This window comes from Procambarus clarkii, chromosome 73, assembly GCF_040958095.1.
Source record: "Procambarus clarkii isolate CNS0578487 chromosome 73, FALCON_Pclarkii_2.0, whole genome shotgun sequence".
In the NCBI taxonomy this organism is placed as follows: Eukaryota; Metazoa; Arthropoda; class Malacostraca; order Decapoda; family Cambaridae; genus Procambarus; species Procambarus clarkii.
The window spans coordinates 20,209,437-20,234,171 of NC_091222.1; the positions used below are offsets into that span (position 1 = coordinate 20,209,437).

Sequence of the window (24,735 nt, forward strand, 5' to 3'; positions counted from 1 at the left end):
TTAAGACTTCAAGGGCACTCTTCGAGATATCAAAAGACACTCTCAAACACTCAAAATTTACTCGCATCCTCAAAGTTATTCTCAGAGTCATCAAAAAGTTAATCTCAGTCATCAAAATGCTATTCTCTAAGTAGCCTTTCGTTCATCAGAGAAACTTTCTAAGACATCTTCGTTCATTAAAGTTAATCTCAGAGGCATAAAAGTTATTCTCGGAGCTATCAAAATTAATCTCTAAAACAACAAAAGTTAATCTCTGTCATCAAAGTTGATCTGCAAGATATCTTCGAGACGTCAAAGTTACTTTTCATTACATCAAAGACGCATTCAAATACTACCCATGTTCTCAGAAGTCATTCTCTAAGACATAAAAGTTATTCTCTATGTCATCAAAAAGTTATTCTTTGAGCTAACAAAATACTACTCATGTTCTCAAAGACATTCTCCAATTCGTCAATGTTGTTTCAAAGACATCAAAGTTAATCTCAGAGTTGTCCAAAGACATTCTCAAAGTCATCTAAAGTTATTCTCTAAGACATCAAAGTTATTCTAAGAGTTATCAAAAGTTATTCGCAGTCATGTCATGTTATTCTCTAACTCACTTCCATTCATCAAAGACATTCTCTAAGCCCTCAAAGTTATTCTCTAAGACAACAAAGTCATTCCCAGTCATCAAAAAGTTATTCTTCGAAACATAAAATTTGCTCTGTAAGATATCTTCGTTCATCAAACTTATTCTCAGAGATATCTAAGTTATTCTCAGAACAATCAAAAGTTATTCTAAGACAACAAAAGTTATTCTCAGAGCTACCCAAAGCTATTCTCAGAGTCACCTTCGTTCGTCAGAGAAACTTTCAAAACATCTTTGTTCATCAAACTTGTTTTCAAAGTCATCAAAAGTTAATCTAAGACATCTTCTTTCATCAAAGTTATTTTCAGAGACATCTAAAGTTATTCTCAGAGCTATCAAACTTGTTCTCAGAGTCATCAAATGTTATTCTCGAAGTCATCAAAGATATTTTCAGAGACATCTAAAGTTAATTTCTATGTTATAAAAGTTATTCTCAGAGACATCTAAAGTTAATCTTGGTCATCAAACTTGTTTTCAAAGTCATCAAAAGTTAATCTAAGACATCTTCTTTCATCAAAGTTATTTTCAGAGACATCTAAAGTTATTCTCAGAGTCATCAAAGTGATCTCTAATTCACCTTTGTTCTCCCAAAGTTGTTCTCTAAGACACCTTCGTTCATCAAAGAAACTCTCCTTCTTCCATCATGTTATTCTTTAAGACATCTTCAGTCATAAAATTTCTCTCCAAAATGTAACTAGTTCAGCTTTTCATACCAAACCTGCATTTCTGTTAAAACATATTTTCTTAGTTGCTTTACCCTAAAACTGTTCTCTGAACTACACTGTTCAAACCTACGTAACCTATCCTCTCCACCCAATGTTACTTAGTTAACGTAACGTTCCTAAACCTATCTTTACCTATCCTAACATAACTTACCTTACCTTACCTACCTTTCCTAACTTAACCTGCTTAACCTATCTTACCTATCTTACCTAACTTTACCTATGTTACCTTACCTTACCTACCTTTCCTAACTTAACCTATCTTACCTATCTTACCTAACTTTACCTATCTTACCTATCTTACCTAACTTTACCTATCTTACCTATCTTACCTAACTTTACCTATGTTACCTTACCTTACCTACCTTTCCTAACTTAACCTGCTTAACCTATCTTACCTAACTTTACCTATCTTACCTAACTTAACTGTCATAACCTAACTTTACCTATCCTAACATAACTTACCTTACCTTCCCTATCTTACCTAACTTTACCTATCCTAACATAACTTACCTTACCTATCATACCTAACTTTACCTATCCTAACTTAACTTACCTAACTTATTCTGCTTAACCTAACTTACCTGCATTACCTAACTTACCCTGCTTAACCTAACTTATTTAACTTATCTTACCTATCCTAACCTAACTTGCTTTACCTAACTTAATCTTACATTCCCAAACTGATGTATCCTAACTTATCTAGTCAAACCAGACATGATCTAACTTACATAAGTATTCCTTCTTGTCTTTGTGTTTCGTCAATCATTGTCTCATATTCATTTACTCATTGCATTAGTTAATTTCTCAAATGGTCACTTATGCATTTCAAGTGCTATTTGTTAGAGATTGGATATTTAAGCATTTCAAAGAATTTTTGTTATATATGGGCATTTACTCATTTCAAGGGATAATTTCTCAAATGGACGTTTTGCATTTCAAGTGTTATTTGTTTAAGATTGGATATTTAAGCATTTCAAAGAATTTTTGTTATATATGGGCATTTACTCATTTCAAGGGATAATTTCTCAAATGGACGTTTTTGCATTTCAAGTGTTATTTGTTTAAGATTGGGTATTTAACCATTTCAAAGGATTTTTGTTATATATGGGAACTTACTCGTTTCAAGGGCTAATTTCTCAAATGGTCATTTTTGCAGATCAAGGGTTATTTGTTAAAGTTCATCAAGTTGCCCATAAGTTGTATTTATTATGTTTGTTATCATATGTTCTTATTCCCCAACCCCTTAACCTAACCTCTTGTAATCTTAGTGTATTTAGTAGGTTCTATCTTATGTTCTTATTCCCCAACCCCTTAACCTAACCTCTTGTAATCTTAGTGTATTTAGTAGGTTCTATCTTATGTTCTTATTCCCCAACCCTTTAACCTAACCTTTCAGATGTAGTTTGTTGAATATATTATCCTTTTCCTAACCTTTCAGATGTAGTTTTGTTTCTCCTTTTTGTATATTTTACCCAAACCCACCATCCCACTTAATCTTCTTTCCTTCTTTACTTTGTTTTCACATATAAGTTCATTCTTTATCTTAGTAATAATAAAAATTACAATAGTAAAGAACCAGATCTACTAAGACTTGAAATTGAGAAACAAGAGCTCAAGGGAGTGAGAGCATGAAAGAAGAGCAAGGAGTAGGAGAGAGGGGGCGGAAGAAAATGGGACCAAAGAAGAGAGAATGAGAGAGAGTGTGGGCATGGGAGCACTAAGACTTGAATTGAGAAAAAGAAAAACTAAGTAAATGAGAATGAGGGTGTGAGAATGGGAGCAATAAGACTTGAATTTGAGAAACAAGAGAGCATTTGAGCAAATGAGGAAGAGAGAGAATAAGGGAGAGAGATAGAAAAAGAGGGTTAGAAGGAGTAGGAGAATCAAAGTAAAGAAGGAAAGACGGTTTGGGTAAAAATATACAAAAAGGTTAGGAAAAGGATAATATATTCAACAAACTACATCTGAAAGGTTAGGAAAAGGATAATATATTCAACAAACTACATCTGAAAGGTTAGGTTAAAGGGTTGGGGAATAAGAACATAAGATAGAACCTACTAAATACACTAAGATTACAAGAGGTTAGGTTAAGGGGTTGGGGAATAAGAACATATGATAACAAACATAATAAATACAACTTATGGGCAACTTGATGAACTTTAACAAATAACCCTTGATCTGCAAAAATTACCATTTGAGAAATTAGCCCTTGAAACGAGTAAGTTCCCATATATAACAAAAATCCTTTGAAATGGTTAAATACCCAATCTTAAACAAATAACACTTGAAATGCAAAAACGTCCATTTGAGAAATTATCCCTTGAAATGAGTAAATGCCCATATATAACAAAAATTCTTTGAAATGCTTAAATATCCAATCTCTAACAAATAGCACTTGAAATGCATAAGTGACCATTTGAGAAATTAACTAATGAAATGAGTAAATGAATATGAGACAATGATTGACGAAACACAAAAGACAAGAAGGAATACTTATGTAAGTTAGATCATGTCTGGTTTGACTAGATAAGTTAGGATACATCAGTTTGGGAATGTAAGATTAAGTTAGGTAAAGCAAGTTAGGTTAGGATAGGTAAGATAAGTTAAATAAGTTAGGTTAAGCAGGGTAAGTTAGGTAATGTAGGTAAGTTAGGTTAAGCAGAATAAGTTAGGTAAGTTAAGTTAGGATAGGTAAAGTTAGGTATGATAGGTAAGGTAAGTTATGTTAGGATAGGTAAAGTTAGGTAAGATAGGGAAGGTAAGGTAAGTTATGTTAGGATAGGTAAAGTTAGGTTATGAAAGTTAAGTTAGGTAAGATAGGTAAAGTTAGGTAAGATAGGTTAAGCAGGTTAAGTTAGGAAAGGTAGGTAAGGTAAGGTAACATAGGTAAAGTTAGGTAAGATAGGTAAGATAGGTAAAGTTAGGTAAGATAGGTTAAGTTAGGAAAGGTAGGTAAGGTAAGGTAACATAGGTAAAGTTAGGTAAGATAGGTAAAGTTAGGTAAGATAGGTAAGATAGGTTAAGTTAGGAAAGGTAGGTAAGGTAAGGTAACATAGGTAAAGTTAGGTAAGATAGGTAAGATAGGTTAAGCAGGTTAAGTTAGGAAAGGTAGGTAAGGTAAGGTAAGTTATGTTAGGATAGGTAAAGATAGGTTTAGGAACGTTACGTTAACTAAGTAACATTGGGTGGAGAGGATAGGTTACGTAGGTTTGAACAGTGTAGTTCAGAGAACAGTTTTAGGGTAAAGCAACTAAGAAAATATGTTTTAACAGAAATGCAGGTTTGGTATGAAAAGCTGAACTAGTTACATTTTGGAGAGAAATTTTATGACTGAAGATGTCTTAAAGAATAACATGATGGAAGAAGGAGAGTTTCTTTGATGAACGAAGGTGTCTTAGAGAACAACTTTGGGAGAACAAAGGTGAATTAGAGATCACTTTGATGACTCTGAGAATAACTTTAGATGTCTCTGAAAATAACTTTGATGAAAGAAGATGTCTTAGATTAACTTTTGATGACTTTGAAAACAAGTTTGATGACCAAGATTAACTTTAGATGTCTCTGAGAATAACTTTTATAACATAGAAATTAACTTTAGATGTCTCTGAAAATATCTTTGATGACTTCGAGAATAACATTTGATGACTCTGAGAACAAGTTTGATAGCTCTGAGAATAACTTTAGATGTCTCTGAAAATAACTTTGATGAAAGAAGATGTCTTAGATTAACTTTTGATGACTTTGAAAACAAGTTTGATGAACAAAGATGTTTTGAAAGTTTCTCTGACGAACGAAGGTGACTCTGAGAATAGCTTTGGGTAGCTCTGAGAATAACTTTTGTTGTCTTAGAATAACTTTTGATTGTTCTGAGAATAACTTAGATATCTCTGAGAATAAGTTTGATGAACGAAGATATCTTACAGAGCAAATTTTATGTTTCGAAGAATAACTTTTTGATGACTGGGAATGACTTTGTTGTCTTAGAGAATAACTTTGAGGGCTTAGAGAATGTCTTTGATGAATGGAAGTGAGTTAGAGAATAACATAACATGACTGCGAATAACTTTTGATAACTCTTAGAATAACTTTGATGTCTTAGAGAATAACTTTAGATGACTTTGAGAATGTCTTTGGACAACTCTGAGATTAACTTTGATGTCTTTGAAACAACATTGACGAATTGGAGAATGTCTTTGAGAACATGAGTAGTATTTTGTTAGCTCAGAGAATAACTTTTTGATGACATAGAGAATAACTTTTATGTCTTAGAGAATGACTTCTGAGAACATGGGTAGTATTTGAATGCGTCTTTGATGTAATGAAAAGTAACTTTGACGTCTCGAAGATATCTTGCAGATCAACTTTGATGACAGAGATTAACTTTTGTTGTTTTAGAGATTAATTTTGATAGCTCCGAGAATAACTTTTATGCCTCTGAGATTAACTTTAATGAACGAAGATGTCTTAGAAAGTTTCTCTGATGAACGAAAGGCTACTTAGAGAATAGCATTTTGATGACTGAGATTAACTTTTTGATGACTCTGAGAATAACTTTGAGGATGCGAGTAAATTTTGAGTGTTTGAGAGTGTCTTTTGATATCTCGAAGAGTGCCCTTGAAGTCTTAAAGGATGTCTTTGATGTCTCGAAGGATGTCTTAGAGTGTAACTTTGGTATCTTTGAGTAAGTCCTTGATGTATTGAAGAGTGTCTTTGATTTCTCGAAGAGTAACTTTGGTGTCATGGAGAGCACCTTTGACTATTTTTCGTACTTGACGACATATAATTTTTTTTTACGAAAGTGCTGAAAAAGTTACATTTGACTATTTTTCTTACTTAGCGACATATAATTTTAGTTACGAAAGTGTTGAAAAAGTTACATTTGACTATTTTTAGTGCTCCACAAAGTATAAATGGAAGTTAAGAACGACGATGATAGATATCTTTGGTTATTTTTTCTTACTTGACAAAACATAATTTTAGTTAAGCAAAAAGACAAAAACATGATGAACGTGGCTTTTTCTGTTGATTGATGGATAATTTTAGTTATGAAATGACAATGAAACATGAAAAACACGGTTATTTTCTGATGACTAGGGAATAAGTTTAGTTATGAACAGTGTTGGAAAGATTCCTTTGACAATTTTTAGTTGACTGGATAATAAGTTTAGTTGAGAAATGAGGAAAGTGACTATGTTTCAGTTGATTGGCGAAAGATAAAAGCTAGTTATGAACAGTTTTGGAAAGTTTCCTTTGACAATTTTTTCTTGATGAAACATAGCGGTTGTTAAGAAAGTGCTGAAAGAAGTTTCCTTTGACAATTTTCAGCTAAGAGAAAGGTTGTTTTAGTTAAGAACAGTGTTGAACGAGGCTATTTCTGACTATTTTTAGTTGACTGGATAATAGGTTTAGTTGAGAAATGACGAAAGTGACTATGTTTTTAGTTGATTGGCGAAAGATTTTTTTAGTTAAGGAACGTTAAATAACATGTAAGGGGAAAAACCCAGAGAACATATGGGGAACATGGCAAAGAACACATGTAAGAAAAGTTGATGAATACAGTGAACATGTTGGGAATATGAACTTACAGAGAACATGAAAACATGATAAGGAGAATAGGGATTACAAAGAATGAACAATGGACTTGTGAAGAACATGGAGAATATGACAAAAGAATGTAGAAAACATGTAAGTGAAGGTGAAAAACGAAGTGATCTTGTGAGGAACATGAACTTGTAGAGGAACATGAATATTGACAAAGAACACAAAATATGGAAGTTAGCATGAATATTGAGTATAAAAGTTGTAAAGAGAACATGTGATGAATATGAAAACATAGAAAATATGACTAGAATTTGTAGAGAATATAATGAGACTAAGAGAAAGATTACATAAAAAAATGGAGATACTTGTGAAAATATGAACTGAATGGGACTGTGAACATTTGAAGAACATGGAGTGAACACGGATGAGAATACGAAGAACACAGTGAATATAGAGAAAATATGCAAATACAGTACGATTATTGAAGGTTTGGATAAGTTGGGGATGAGAAGGTAAGGGAGGGAAAGGGTAAGAGTTAAGCTGGAGACGGACTTGATTGAATATATTTATGTCTGATGATCTAAGGCTGAGGAAATGGAAACTTGGCTAATGGCCAGATTAATTTTACTACGTTAGAAAATAAGGTGATTTTAAATCTCAGGGTGATTTAGTTGGAAAATAAAGAACTTGTACAAATGAACTAAGCTGGGGCACAAGAGTTGAAACTTGATAACTGAACTGGTTTTTATTTACTATGTCTGAAAATGTAGTTGGGTGTTTAAATCTATGGGGGATTTGGACTGATAGTAATGAATTTACATGAGTGAACTTGGACAGAGGACAAGAGCTAGAGTTTTATATTTGTTACTTCATATTTACTATGTCTGAAATACAGAGGGTAAAAATTTCGGGGAAATTGATGGTTTATTTACAAGGACTTGAGGGTGGAAGAGGGTGGGGGACAAGAGCTGGAGCTCAGTAACTGACTTGATCTTATTTACTAACTTTGAAGTACGTCTGTTTAAAATTTCAGGGGGATTGGACTGCTAGTAGCGAAAATGTGGTCTCTGTCAAATTTGGGTCTTTAATTGGACTCTGATTAATTTCGATAATGAACTGGACTCTGAATATTTTGGCATAAAGTAGACTCTGGCGAATTTTGCTAGAAAACTGGACTCTGATGAATTTCGATCAAGAACTGGACTCTGATGAATTTTGCTAATAAAGTAGACTCTGGCGAATTTGAGCATAAACTGGACTCTGATGAAATATGAGCTTAAAACTGTCTCTGACTAATTTTGCTCACAAAGTGGACTCTGTTCATTTTTAGGTATAAAATGGTCTCTGATGAAATATGAGCTAAAACTGTCTCTGACTAATTTTGATCTCAAAGTAGACTCTGGCGAATTTCTGTTGATAATTGGACTCTGATGAAATATGAGCTAAATACTGTCTCTGACTAATTTTGCTCACAAAGTAGACTCTGACGAAAATTGGGTATAAAATGGACTCTGTCAAATTTTCGCAGATTACAGGACTCTGATGAAATATGAGCTAAAACTGTCTCTGACGAATTTTGCTCTCAAAGTAGACTCTGTTCATTTTTAGGTATAAACTGGACTCTGTTGAAATATGAGCTTAAAACTGGGCTCTGTTCAATTTTGGTCTTTACAGGTGAAATAGCCGTAAATGGATATAAAACTAAATGTTATGGCTAAGTTGTACGTTTTCCTTAACAAAACGTCTAAGACAATATTCTCTGAAAATGCTCTTTGAAAATGTGTGATTGAAAACGGGCAAAGGTCGTCCATAGAGTTTACCTGGAAATGCTGTGACACAAACACGATTTTTTCTAAAACTTTTCATTAAGATTTTCCTACTTATTTTCATCATAAGAACTTTTAACAAACTTCTAAAGTCTCGGAAATTATTTTTTCACACAAAGAAATCCTTACCTCCAAATCTGTGACTGCCCAAATTCCCCTGAAAAATCATAAGCCACACAGACGAATTTCTAAATTTACCTGAAAACCCTGTGCCACAGACACGAATTTCTCCCAGAAACAAAAATTCGTCTGTGCGTCTTACACCCCTCTACTCACAGTCACGGAGACGGTGTCCACAGTCACCGAGACGGTAAACACAGTCACTAAGACGGTGTCCACACTCACAATGACGGTCTCCACATTCACGGAGACGGTGTCCACAGTTACGGAGACAGTGTCCACAGTTTCGGAGACGGTGTCCACAGTTTCGGAGACGGTGTCCACAGTTTCGGAGACGGTGTCCACAGTCACCGAGACGGTGTCCAAAGTCATATTGACGGTGTCCACAGTTATAGTGACGGTGTCCACAGTTATTGTGACGGTGTTCACAGTCATAGTGATGGTGTTCACAGTCATAGTGACGGTGTCCACAGTGATAGTGGCGGTGTTCACAGTGATAGTGACGGTGTCCACAGTCACGGAGACAGTGTCCACAGTCACAGAGACGGTGTCCACAGACACAGAGACGGTGTCCACAGTCATAGTGACGGTGTCCACAGTCACGGAGACGGTGTCCACGTCCACAATGACGGTGTCCACAGTCACGGAGACGGTGTCCACAGTCTCGGAGTCGGTGTCCACAGTCACGGAGACGGTGTCCACATCCACAATGACGGTGTCCACAGTCACGGAGACGGTGTCCACAGTCACAGAGACGGTGTCCACAGTCTCGGAGACGGTGTCCACAGTCACGGAGACGGTGTCCACAGTCATAGTGACGGTGTCCACAGTCATAGTGACGGTGTCCACAGTCAGGGAGACGGTGTCCACAGTCATATTAACGGTGTCCACAGTCATATTAACGGTGTCCACAATCATAGTGACGTTGTCCACAGTCACGGAGACGGTGTCCACAGTCACGGAGACGGTGTCCACAGTCGCGGAGACGGTGTCCACAGTCACAGGTACGTTGTCGATCCACAGTCATAGTGACGGTGTCCACAGTTATTGTGACGGTGTCCACTGTCATAGTGACGGTGTCCACAGTCATAGTGATGGTGTCCACAGTCACGGAGACGGTGTCAACAGTCGTAGTGACGGTGTCCACAGTCACGGAGACGGCGTCCACAGTCATAGTGACGGTGTCCACAGTCACGAAGGCGGTGTCCACAGTCACGGAGACGGTGTCCACAGTCACAAAGACGGTGTCCACAGTCACGGAGACGGTGTTAACAATCATAGTGGCGTTGTCCACAGTCAGATTGACGGTGTCCACAGTCACGGAGACGGTGTCCACATTCATAGTGACGGTGTCCACAGTCACGGAGACGGTGTCCACAATCATAGTGACGATGTCAACTGTCATAGTGACGGTGTCCACAGTCACGGAGACGGTGTCCACAGTCATAGTGACGGTGTCCACAGTCATAGTGACGGTGTCCACAGTCACGGAGAAGGTGCCCACAGTCACCGAGACGGTGTCCACAGTCACCGAGACGGTGTCCACAGTCACTAAGACGGTGTCCACAGTCACAATGACGGTGTCCACAGTCACGGAGACGGTGTCCACAGTTACGGAGACAGTGTCCACAGTTTCGGAGACGGTGTCCACAGTTTCGGAGACGGTGTCCACAGCTTCGCAGACGGTGTCCACAGTCACCGAGACGGTGTCCACAGTCACCGAGACGGTGTCCAAAGTCATTTTGACGGTGTCCACAGTCATAGTGACGGTGTCCAGTCATAGTGACGGTGTCCTTAGTCACCGAGACGGTGTCCACAGTCACGGAGACCGTGTCCACAGCCATATTGACGGTGTCCACAGTCATAGTGACGGTGTCCACAATCACGGAGACGGTGTCCACAGTCACGGTGACGGTGTCCAAAGTCATATTGACGGTGTCCACAGTTATAGTGACGGTGTCCACAGTTATTGTGACGATGTCAACATTCATAGTGACGGTGTCCACAGTCACTGAGATGGTGTCCACAGTCATAGTGACGGTGTCCACAGTCATAGTGACGGTGTCCACAGTCACGGAGACGGTGTCAACAGTCGTAGTGACGGTGTCCACAGTCACAGAGACGGTGTCCACAGTCATAGTTACGGTGTCAACAGTCACAAAGACGGTGTCCACAGTCACGGAGACGGTGTCCACAGTCACGGAGACGGTGTCCACAGTCATAGTAACGGTGTCCACAGTCACGGAGACGGTGTTCACTGTCAAGGAGATGGTGTCCACAGTCACGGAGACGGTGTCCACAGTCATAGTGACGATGTCTACAGTCATAGTGACGGTGTCCACAGTCACGGAGACGGTATCCACAGTCATAGTGACGGTGTCCACAGTCATAGTGACGGTGTCCACAGTCACGGAGAAGGTGCCCACAGTCACCGAGGCGGTGTCCACAGTCACGGAGACAGTGTCCACAGTCACAGAGACAGTGTCCACAGTCACAGAGACGGTGTCCACAGTCACGGAGACGGTGTCCACAGTCACCGAGACGGTAAACACAGTCACTAAGACGGTGTCCACAGTCACAATGACGGTGTCCACATTCACGGAGACGGTGTCCACAGTTACGGAGACAGTGTCCACAGTTTCGGAGACGGTGTCCACAGTTTCGGAGACGGTGTCCACAGTCACCGAGACGGTGTCCACAGACACCGAGACGGTGTCCAAAGTCATATTGACGGTGTCCACATTCATAGTGACGGTGTCCACAGTCATAGTGACGGTGTCCTTAGTCACGGAGACGGTGTCCACAGTCACGGAGACCGTGTTCACAGCCATATTGACGGTGTCCACAGTCATAGCGACGGTGTCCACAATCACGGAGACGGTGTCCAAAGTCATATTGACGGTGTCCACAGTTATAGTGATGGTGTCCACAGTTATTGTGACGGTGTTCACAGTCATTGTGATGGTGTTCACAGTCATAGTGACGGTGTCCACAGTGATAGTAGCGGTGTTCACAGTGATAGTGACGGTGTCCACAGTCAAGGAGACAGTGTCCACAGTCACAGAGACGGTGTCCACAGACACAGAGACGGTGTCCACAGTCATATTGACGATGTCTACAGTCATAGTGACGGTGTCCACAGTCACGGAGACGGTGTCCACAGTCATAGTGACGGTGCCCACAGTCACGGAGACGGTGTCCACACTCACAGAGACGGTGTCCACATCCACAATGACGGTGTCCACAGTCACGGAGACGGTGTCCACAGTCTCGGAGTCGGTGTCCACAGTCACGGAGACGGTGTCCACATCCACAATGACGGTGTCCACAGTCACGGAGACGGTGTCCACAGTCACGGAGACGGTGTCCACAGTCATAGTAACGGTGTCCACAGTCACGGAGACGGTGTTCACTGTCAAGGAGATGGTGTCCACAGTCACGGAGACGGTGTCCACATTCATGGTGACGGTGTCCACAGTCACGGAGACGGTGTCCACAATCATAGTGACGATGTCTACAGTCATAGTGACGGTGTCCACAGTCACGGAGACGGTGTTAACAATCATAGTGGCGTTGTCCACAGTCAGATTGACGGTGTCCACAGTCACGGAGACGGTGTCCACATTCATAGTGACGGTGTCCACAGTCACGGAGACGGTGTCCACAATCATAGTGACGATGTCAACTGTCATAGTGACGGTGTCCACAGTCACGGAGACGGTGTCCACAGTCATAGTGACGGTGTCCACAGTCATAGTGACGGTGTCCACAGTCACGGAGAAGGTGCCCACAGTCACCGAGACGGTGTCCACAGTCACCGAGACGGTGTCCACAGTCACTAAGACGGTGTCCACAGTCACAATGACGGTGTCCACAGTCACGGAGACGGTGTCCACAGTTACGGAGACAGTGTCCACAGTTTCGGAGACGGTGTCCACAGTTTCGGAGACGATGTCCACAGTTTCGCAGACGGTGTCCACAGTCACCGAGACGGTGTCCACAGTCACCGAGACAGTGTCCAAAGTCATTTTGACGGTGTCCACAGTCATAGTGACGGTGTCCAGTCATAGTGACGGTGTCCTTAGTCACCGAGACGGTGTCCACAGTCACGGAGACCGTGTCCACAGCCATATTGACGGTGTCCACAGTCATAGTGACGGTGTCCACAATCACGGAGACGGTGTCCACAGTCACGGTGACGGTGTCCAAAGTCATATTGACGGTGTCCACAGTTATAGTGACGGTGTCCACAGTTATTTTGACGATGTCAACATTCATAGTGACGGTGTCCACAGTCACTGAGATGGTGTCCACAGTCATAGTGACGGTGTCCACAGTCATAGTGACGGTGTCCACAGTCACGGAGACGGTGTCAACAGTCGTAGTGACGGTGTCCACAGTCACGGAGACGGTGTCCACAGTCATAGTGACGGTGTCAACAGTCACAAAGACGGTGTCCACAGTCACGGAGACGGTGTCCACAGTCACGGAGACGGTGTCCACAGTCATAGTAACGGTGTCCACAGTCACGGAGACGGTGTTCACTGTCAAGGAGATGGTGTCCACAGTCACGGAGACGGTGTCCACAGTCATAGTGACGGTGTCCACAGTCACGGAGACGGTGTCCACAGTCATAGTGACGATGTCTACAGTCATAGTGACGGTGTCCACAGTCACGGAGACGGTGTCCACAGTCATAGTGACGGTGTCCACAGTCATAGTGACGGTGTCCACAGTCACGGAGAAGGTGCCCACAGTCACCGAGGCGGTGTCCACAGTCACGGAGACGGTGTCCACAGTCAGATTGACGGTGTCCACAGTCACAGAGACGGTGTCCACAGTCACGGAGACGGTGTCCACAGTCACCGAGACGGTAAACACAGTCACTAAGACGGTGTCCACAGTCACAATGACGGTGTCCACATTCACGGAGACGGTGTCCACAGTTACGGAGACAGTGTCCACAGTTTCGGAGACGGTGTCCACAGTTTCGGAGACGGTGTCCACAGTCACCGAGACGGTGTCCACAGACACCGAGACGGTGTCCAAAGTCATATTGACGGTGTCCACAGTCATAGTGACGGTGTCCACAGTCATAGTGACGGTGTCCTTAGTCACGGAGACGGTGTCCACAGTCACGGAGACCGTGTCCACAGCCATATTGACGGTGTCCACAGTCATAGCGACGGTGTCCACAATCACGGAGACGGTGTCCAAAGTCATATTGACGGTGTCCACAGTTATAGTGACGGTGTCCACAGTTATTGTGACGGTGTTCACAGTCATAGTGATGGTGTTCACAGTCATAGTGACGGTGTCCACAGTGATAGTAGCGGTGTTCACAGTGATAGTGACAGTGTCCACAGTCACAGAGACGGTGTCCACAGACACAGAGACGGTGTCCACAGTCATATTGACGATGTCTACAGTCATAGTGACGGTGTCCACAGTCACGGAGACGGTGTCCACAGTCATAGTGACGGTGCCCACAGTCACGGAGACGGTGTCCACACTCACAGAGACGGTGTCCACATCCACAATGACGGTGTCCACAGTCACGGAGACGGTGTCCACAGTCTCGGAGTCGGTGTCCACAGTCACGGAGACGGTGTCCACATCCACAATGACGGTGTCCACAGTCACGGAGACGGTGTCCACAGTCACAGAGACGGTGTCCACAGTCTCGGAGACGGTGTCCACAGTCACGGAGACGGTGTCCACAGTCATGGTGGCGGTGTCCACAGTCATAGTGACGGTGTCCACAGTCAGAGAGACGGTGTCCACAGTCATATTAACGGTGTCCACAGTCATATTAACGGTGTCCACAGTCATATTAACGGTGTCCACAGTCATAGTGACGTTGTCGACAGTCACGGAGACGGTGTCCACAGTCACGGTGACGGTGTCCACAGTCACGGAGACGGTGTCCACAGTCACAGGTACGTTGTCCACAGTCATAGTGACGGTGTCCACAGTTATTGTGACGGTGTCCACTGCCATAGTGACGGTGTCCACAGTCATAGTGATGGTGTCCACAGTCACGGAGACGGTGTCAACAGTCGTAGTGACGGTGTCCACAGTCACGGAGACGGTGTCCACAGTCATAGTGACGGTGTCCACAGTCACGAAGGCGGTGTCCACAGTCATAGTGATGGTGTCCACAGTCATAGTGATGGTGTCCACGGTCACGGAGACGGTGTCAACAGTCATAGTGATGGTGTCCACAGTCACGGAGATGGTGTCAACAGTCATAGTGACGGTGTCCACAGTCACAGAGACGGTGTCCACAGTCATAGTGACGGTGTCCACAGTCACGAAGGCGGTTTCCACAGTCACGGAGACGGTGTCCACAGTCACAAAGACGGTGTCCACAGTCACGGAGACGGTGTTAACAATCATAGTGGCGTTGTCCACAGTCAGATTGACGGTGTCCACAGTCACGGAGACGGTGTCCACATTCATGGTGACGGTGTCCACAGTCACGGAGACGGTGTCCACAATCATAGTGACGATGTCTACAGTCATAGTGACGGTGTCCACAGTCACGGAGACGGTGTCCACAGTCATAGTGACGGTGTCCACAGTCATAGTGACGGTGTCCACAGTCACGGAGAAGGTGCCCACAGTCACCGAGACGGTGTCCACAGTCACCGAGACGGTGTCCACAGTCACTGAGACGGTGTCCACAGTCACAATGACGGTGTCCACAGTCACGGAGACGGTGTCCACAGTTACAGAGACCATCTGTGGACAACTGTGGACACCATCACTATGACGGTGTCCACAGTTTCGGAGACGGTGTCCACAGTTTCGGAGACGGTGTCCACAGTCACCGAGACGGTGTCCACAGTCACCGAGACGGTGTATAAAGTCATATTGACGGTGTCCACAGTCATAGTGACGGTGTCCACAGTCATAGTGACGGAGTCCTTAGTCACGGAGACGGTGTCCACAGTCACGGAGACCGTGTCCACAGCCATATTGACGGTGTCCACAATCATAGTGACGGTGTCCACAATCACGGAGACGGTGTCCACAGTCACGGTGACGGTGTCCACAGTCACGGAGACCGTGTCCACAGCCATATTGACGGTGTCCACAGTCATAGCGACGGTGTCCACAATCACGGAGACGGTGTCCAAAGTCATATTGACGGTGTCCACAGTTATAGTGACGGTGTCCACAGTTATTGTGACGGTGTTCACAGTCATAGTGATGGTGTTCACAGTCATAGTGACGGTGTCCACAGTGATAGTAGCGGTGTTCACAGTGATAGTGACGGTGTCCACAGTCAAGGAGACAGTGTCCACAGTCACAGAGACGGTGTCCACAGACACAGAGACGGTGTCCACAGTCATATTGACGATGTCTACAGTCATAGTGACGGTGTCCACAGTCACGGAGACGGTGTCCACAGTCATAGTGACGGTGCCCACAGTCACGGAGACGGTGTCCACACTCACAGAGACGGTGTCCACATCCACAATGACGGTGTCCACAGTCACGGAGACGGTGTCCACAGTCTCGGAGTCGGTGTCCACAGTCACGGAGACGGTGTCCACATCCACAATGACGGTGTCCACAGTCACGGAGACGGTGTCCACAGTCACAGAGACGGTGTCCACAGTCTCGGAGACGGTGTCCACAGTCACGAAAGACGGTGTCCACAGTCATAGTGGCGGTGTCCACAGTCATAGTGACGGTGTCCACAGTCAGAGAGACGGTGTCCACAGTCATATTAACGGTGTCCACAGTCATATTAACGGTGTCCACAGTCATATTAACGGTGTCCACAGTCATAGTGACGTTGTCGACAGTCACGGAGACGGTGTCCACAGTCACGGTGACGGTGTCCACAGTCACGGAGACGGTGTCCACAGTCACAGGTACGTTGTCCACAGTCATAGTGACGGTGTCCACAGTTATTGTGACGGTGTCCACTGCCATAGTGACGGTGTCCACAGTCATAGTGATGGTGTCCACAGTCACGGAGACGGTGTCAACAGTCGTAGTGACGGTGTCCACAGTCACGGAGACGGTGTCCACAGTCATAGTGACGGTGTCCACAGTCACGAAGGCGGTGTCCACAGTCATAGTGATGGTGTCCACAGTCATAGTGATGGTGTCCACGGTCACGGAGACGGTGTCAACAGTCATAGTGATGGTGTCCACAGTCACGGAGATGGTGTCAACAGTCATAGTGACGGTGTCCACAGTCACAGAGACGGTGTCCACAGTCATAGTGACGGTGTCCACAGTCACGAAGGCGGTTTCCACAGTCACGGAGACGGTGTCCACAGTCACAAAGACGGTGTCCACAGTCACGGAGACGGTGTTAACAATCATAGTGGCGTTGTCCACAGTCAGATTGACGGTGTCCACAGTCACGGAGACGGTGTCCACATTCATGGTGACGGTGTCCACAGTCACGGAGACGGTGTCCACAATCATAGTGACGATGTCTACAGTCATAGTGACGGTGTCCACAGTCACGGAGACGGTGTCCACAGTCATAGTGACGGTGTCCACAGTCATAGTGACGGTGTCCACAGTCACGGAGAAGGTGCCCACAGTCACCGAGACGGTGTCCACAGTCACCGAGACGGTGTCCACAGTCACTGAGACGGTGTCCACAGTCACAATGACGGTGTCCACAGTCACGGAGACGGTGTCCACAGTTACAGAGACCATCTGTGGACAACTGTGGACACCATCACTATGACGGTGTCCACAGTTTCGGAGACGGTGTCCACAGTTTCGGAGACGGTGTCCACAGTCACCGAGACGGTGTATAAAGTCATATTGACGGTGTCCACAGTCATAGTGACGGTGTCCACAGTCATAGTGACGGAGTCCTTAGTCACGGAGACGGTGTCCACAGTCACGGAGACCGTGTCCACAGCCATATTGACGGTGTCCACAGTCATAGTGACGGTGTCCACAATCACGGAGACGGTGTCCACAGTCACGGTGACGGTGTCCAAAGTCATATTGACGGTGTCCACAGTTATAGTGACGGTGTCCACAGTTATTGTGACGATGTCCACAGTCATAGTGACGGTGTCCACAGTCATAGTGACGGTGTCCACAGTCACGGAGACGGTGTCAACAGTCGTAGTGACGGTGTCCACAGTCACGGAGACGGTGTCCACAGTCATAGTGACGGTGTCAACAGTCACAAAGACGGTGTCCACAGTCACAGAGACGGTGTCCACAGTCACGGAGACGGTGTCCACAGTCATAGTAACGGTGTCCACAGTCACGGAGACGGTGTTCACTGTCAAGGAGATGGTGTCCACAGTCACGGAGACGGTGTCCACAGTCATAGTGACGGTGTCCACAGTCATAGTGACGGTGTCCACAGTCACGGAGACGGTGTCCACAGTCACGGAGACGGTGTCCACAGTCACGGAGACGGTGTCTACAGTCACGGAGATGGTGTCCACAGTCATAGTGACGGTGTCCACAGTCATAGTGACGGTGTCCACAGTCACAATGACGGTGTCCACAGTCATAGTGACGGTGTCCACAGTCACGGAGACGGTGCCCACAGTCACGGAGACGGTGTCTACAGTCACAGTGATGGTGTCCACAGTCACGGAGACGGTGTCCACAGTCACAATGACGGTGTCCACAGTCACGGAGACGGTGTCCACAGTCACGGAGACGGTGTCCACAGTCACGGGGACGGTGTCCACAGTCATAGTGACGGTGTCCACAGTCACAATGACGGTGTCCACAGTCATAGTGACGGTGTCCACAGTCACGGAGACGGTGCCCACAGTCACGGAGACGGTGCCCACAGTCACGGAGACGGTTCCCACAGTCACGGAGACGGTGTCCACAGTCACATTGACGGTGTCCACAGTCACGGAGACGGGGCCCACAGTTTCGGAGACGGTGTCCACAGTCACGGAGACGGTGTTCACTGTCAAGGAGATGGTGTCCACAGTCACGGAGACGGTGTCCACAGTCATAGTGACGATGTCTACAGTCATAGTGACGGTGTCCACAGTCGCGGAGACGGTGTCCACAGTCATAGTGACGGTGTCCACAGTCATAGTGACGGTGTCCACAGTCACGGAGAAGGTGCCCACAGTCACCGAGACGGTGTCCACAGTCACCGAGACGGTGTCCACAGTCACTAACACGGTGTCCACAGTCACAATGACGGTGTCCACAGTTTCGGAGACGGTGTCCACAGTTTCGGAGACGGTGTCCACAGTCACCGAGACGGTGTCCACAGTCACCGAGACGGTGTCCAAAGTCATATTAACGGTGTCCACAGTCATAGTGACGGTGTCCACAGTCATAGTGACGGTGTCCTTAGTCACGGAGACGGTGTCCACAGTCACGGAGACCGTGTCCACAGCCATATTGACGGTGTCCACAGTCATAGTGACGGTGTCCACAATCACGGAGACGGTGTCCATAGTCACAGTGACGGTGTCCAAAGTCATATTGACGGTGTCCACAGTTATAGTGACGGTGTCCACAGTTATTGTGACGGTGTCCTCATTCATAGTGACGGTGTCCACAGTCACTGAGATGGTGTCCACAGTCATAGTGACGGTGTCCACAGTCATAGTGACGGTGTCCACAGTCACGGAGACGGTGTCAACAGTCGTAGTGACGGTGTCCACAGTCACGGAGACGGTGTCCACAGTCATAGTGACGGTGTCAACAGTCACAAAGACGGTGTCCACAGTCACGGAGACGGTGTCAACAGTCATAGTGACGGTGTCCACAGTCACAGAGACGGTGTCCACAATCACAGAGACGGTGTCCACAGTCACGGAGACGGTGTCCACAGTCACGGAGACGGTGTCCACAGTCACAGAGACGGTGTCCACAGTCATAGTAACGGTGTCCACAGTCACGGAGACGGTGTTCACTGTCAAGGAGATGGTGTCCACAGTCATAGTGACGGTGTCCACAGTCATAGTGACGGTGTCCACAGTCACGGAGACGGTGTCCACAGTCACGGAGACGGTGTCCACAGTCACGGAGACGGTGTCCACAGTCACGGAGATGGTGTCCACAGTCACGGAGACGGTGTCCACAGTCATAGTGACGGTGTCCACAGTCACAATGACGGTGTCCACAGTCACGAAGACGGTGTCCACAGTCATAGTGACGGTGTCCACAGTCACGGAGACGGTGCCCACAGTCACAGAGACGGTGTCCACAGTCACAATGACGGTGTCCACAATCACGGAGACGGGGCCCACAGTTTCGGAGACTGTGTCCACAGTCACGGAGACGGTGTCCACAGTCATAGTGACGGTGTCCACAGTCACAATGACGGTGTCCACAGTCATAGTGACGGTGTCCACAGTCACAATGACGGTGTCCACAGTCATAGTGACGGTGTCCACAGTCACGGAGACGGTGCCCACAGTCACGGAGACGGTGTCTACAGTCACAGTGATGGTGTCCACAGTCACGGAGACGGTGTCCACATTCATAGTGACGGTGTCCACAGTCTCGGAGACGGTGTCCACAGTCATGGTGACGGTGTCAACAGTCACAAAGACGGTGTCCACAGTCACAGAGACGGTGTACACATTCATAGTGACGGTGTCCACAGTCATAGTGACGGTGTCCACAGTCACGGAGATGGTGTCCAGAGTCATAGTGATGGTGTCCACAGTCATAGTGACGGTGTCCACAGTCATAATGACGGTGTCCACAGTCACAGAGACGGTGTCCTCAACCACGGTGACGGTGTCCACAGTCACGGTGACGGTGTCAACAGTCACGGAGACGGTGTCCACAGTCATTGTGACGGTGTTCACAGTCATAGTGACGGTGTCCACAGTCATAATGACGGTGTCCACAGTCACGGAGACGGTGTCCACAACCACAGTGACGGTGTCCACAGTCATAGTGACGGTGTCTACAGTCACGGAGACGGTGTCCACAGTCATAGTGACGGTGTCCACAGTCACGGAGACGGTGTCCACAGTCATTAACGGTGTCCACAGTCATAGTGACGGTGTCCACAGTCACGTAGACGGTGTCCACAGTCATAGTGACGGTGTCCACAGTCACGGAAACGGTGTCCACAGTCACGGTGATGGTGTCCACAGTCACGAAGACGGTGTGCACAGTCACGAAGACGGTGTGCACAGTCACGGAGACGGTGTCCACAGTCATAGTGACGGTGTCCACAGTAACGAAGACGGTGTCCACAGTCACGGAGACGGTGTCCACAGTCATTGTGACGGTGTCCACAGTCATAGTGACGGTGTTCACAGTCATAGTGATGGTGTTCACAGTCATAGTGACGGTGTTCACAGTGATAGTGACGGTCTCCACAGTCACGGAGACAGTGTCCACAGTCACAGAGACGGTGTCCACAGAGACGGTGTCCACAGTCATATTGACGGTGTCCACAGTCACGGAGACGGTGTCCACAGTCACAAAGACGGTGTCCACATCCACAATGACGGTGTCCACAGTCACGGAGACGGTGTCCACAGTCTCGGAGTCGGTGTCCACAGTCACGGAGACGGTGTCCACATCCACAATGATGGTGTCCACAGTCACGGGACGGTGTCCACAGTCTCGGAGACGGTGTCCACATCCACAATGACGGTGTCCACAGTCTCGGAGACGGTGTCCACAGTCTCGGAGACGGTGTCCACAGTCACGGAGACGGTGTCCACAGTCATAGTGACGGTGTCCACAGTCATAGTGACGGTGTCCACAGTCAGGGAGACGGTGTCCACAGTCATTGTGACGGTGTCCACAGTCATAGTGACGGTGTTCACAGTCATAGTGATGGTGTTCACAGTCATAGTGACGGTGTTCACAGTCATAGTGACGGTGTCCACAGTCACGGAGACGGTGTCAACAGTCGTAGTGACGGTGTCCACAGTCACGGAGACGGTGTCCACAGTCATAGTGACGGTGTCAACAGTCACAAAGACGGTGTCTACAGTCACGGAGACGGTGTCAACAGTCATTGTGACAGTGTCCACAGTCACGGAGACGGTGTCCACAATCACAGAGACGGTGTCCACAGTCACGGAGACGGTGTCCACTGTCACGGAGACGGTGTCCACAGTCACGGAGACGGTGTCCACAGTCATAGTAACGGTGTCCACAGTCACGGAGACGGTGTTCACTGTCAAGGAGATGGTGTCCACAGTCATAGTGACGGTGTCCACAGTCACGGAGACGGTGTCCACAGTCACGGAGACGGTGTCCACAGTCACGGAGACGGTGTCCACAGTCACGGAGACGGTGTCCACAGTCACGGAGACGGTGTCCACAGTCACGGAGACGGTGTCCACAGTCACGGAGACGGTGTCCACAGTCATAGTGACAGTGTCCACAGTCACAATGACGGTGTCCACAGTCATAGTGACGGTGTCCACAGTCACGGAGACGGTGCCCACAGTCACGGAGACGGTGTCTACAGTCACAGTGATGGTGTCCACAGTCACGGAGACGGTGTCCACAGTCACAATGACGGTGTCCACAGTCACGGAGACGGGGCCCACAGTTTCTGAGACGGTGTCCACAGTCACGGAGACGGTGTCCACAGTCATAGTGACGGTGTCCACAGTCACAATGACGGTGTCCACAGTCATAGTGACGGTGTCCACAGTCACGGAGACGGTGCCCACAGTCACGGAGACGATGTCTACAGTCACAGTGATGGTGTCCACAGTCACGGAGACGGTGTCCACAGTCACAATGACGGAGTCCACAGTCACGGAGACGGGGCCCACAGTTTCAGAGACGGTGTCCATAGTCACGGAGACGGTGTCCACATTCATAGTGACGGTGTCCACAGTCTCGGAGACGGTGTCCACAGTCATAGTGACGGTGTCAACAGTCACAAAGACGGTGTCTACAGTCACGGAGACGGTGTCAACAGTCATTGTGACAGTGTCCACAGTCACGGAGACGGTGTCCACAATCACAGAGACGGTGTCCACAGTCACGGAGACGGTGTCCACTGTCACGGAGACGGTGTCCACAGTCACGGAGACGGTGTCCACAGTCATAGTAACGGTGTCCACAGTCACGGAGACGGTGTTCACTGTCAAGGAGATGGTGTCCACAGTCATAGTGACGGTGTCCACAGTCACGGAGACGGTGTCCACAGTCACGGAGACGGTGTCCACAGTCACGGAGACGGTGTCCACAGTCACGGAGACGGTGTCCACAGTCACGGAGACGGTGTCCACAGTCACGGAGACGGTGTCCACAGTCACGGAGACGGTGTCCACAGTCATAGTGACAGTGTCCACAGTCACAATGACGGTGTCCACAGTCATAGTGACGGTGTCCACAGTCACGGAGACGGTGCCCACAGTCACGGAGACGGTGTCTACAGTCACAGTGATGGTGTCCACAGTCACGGAGACGGTGTCCACAGTCACAATGACGGTGTCCACAGTCACGGAGACGGGGCCCACAGTTTCTGAGACGGTGTCCACAGTCACGGAGACGGTGTCCACAGTCATAGTGACGGTGTCCACAGTCACAATGACGGTGTCCACAGTCATAGTGACGGTGTCCACAGTCACGGAGACGGTGCCCACAGTCACGGAGACGATGTCTACAGTCACAGTGATGGTGTCCACAGTCACGGAGACGGTGTCCACAGTCACAATGACGGAGTCCACAGTCACGGAGACGGGGCCCACAGTTTCAGAGACGGTGTCCATAGTCACGGAGACGGTGTCCACATTCATAGTGACGGTGTCCACAGTCTCGGAGACGGTGTCCACAGTCATAGTGACGGTGTCAACAGTCACAAAGACGGTGTCCACAGTCACAGAGACGGTGTACACATTCATAGTGACGGTGTCCACAGTCATAGTGACGGTGTCCACAGTCATAGTGACGGTGTCCACAGTCACGGAGATGGTGTGCACAGTCACAGAGATGGTGTCCAGAGTCATAGTGATGGTCTCCACAGTCATAGTGACGGTGTCCACAGTCATAATGACGGTGTCCACAGTCACAGAGACGGTGTTAACAGTCACAGTGACGGTGTCAACAGTCACGGAGACGGTGTCCACAGTCATAGTGACGGTGTCCACAGTCTTAATGACGGTGTCCACAGTCACGGAGACGGTGTCCACAACCACGGTGACGGTGTCCACAGTCACGGAGACGGTGTCCACAACCACGGTGATGGTGTCCACAGTTATAGTGACGGTGTCTACAGTCACGGAGACGGTGTCCACAGTCATAGTGACGGTGTCAACAACAACAAAGACGGTGTCTACAGTCACAGAGACGGTGTGCACAGTCACGAAGACGGTGTGCACAGTCACGGAGACGGTGTCCACAGTCATAGTGACGGTGTCCACAGTAACGAAGACGGTATCCACAGTCACGGCGACGGTGTCCACAGTCATTGTGACGGTGTCCACAGTCATAGTGACAGTGTTCACAGTCATAGTGATGGTGTTCACAGTCATAGTGACGGTGTTCACAGTGATAGTGACGGTGTCCACAGTCACGGAGACAGTGTCCACAGTCACAGAGACGGTGTCCACAGACACAGAGACGGTGTCCACAGTCATATTGACGGTGTCCACAGTCACGGAGACGGTGTCCACAGTCACAGAGACGGTGTCCACATCCACAATGACGGTGTCCACAGTCACGGAGACGGTGGCCACAGTCTCGGAGTCGGTGTCCACAGTCACGGAGACGGTGTCCACATCCACAATGACGGTGTCCACAGTCACGGAGACCGTGTTCACAGTCTCGGAGACGGTGTCCACATCCACAATGACGGTGTCCACAGTCTCGGAGACGGTGTCCACAGTCTCGGAGACGGTGTCCACAGTCACGGAGACGGTGTCCACAGTCATAGTGACGGTGTCCACAGTCATAGTGACGGTGTCCACAGTCAGGTAGA

At 47.1% G+C, this 24,735-nt stretch overlaps 1 protein-coding gene across 1 annotated transcript; it reads right to left on the minus strand.

Annotated features, from left to right (window-relative positions):
• Window positions 1–510: 510 nt before the first annotated feature.
• Window positions 511–12,007, minus strand: LOC138356629 (uncharacterized). The gene is made up of 2 exons (XM_069312818.1): window positions 11,594–12,007; window positions 511–546 (listed from the first exon to the last, which is right to left on the minus strand). Exons 1-2 carry the CDS (start codon window positions 12,005–12,007, stop codon window positions 511–513), a joined length of 450 nt encoding a protein of 149 aa, XP_069168919.1.
• Window positions 12,008–24,735: the final 12,728 nt, after the last annotated feature.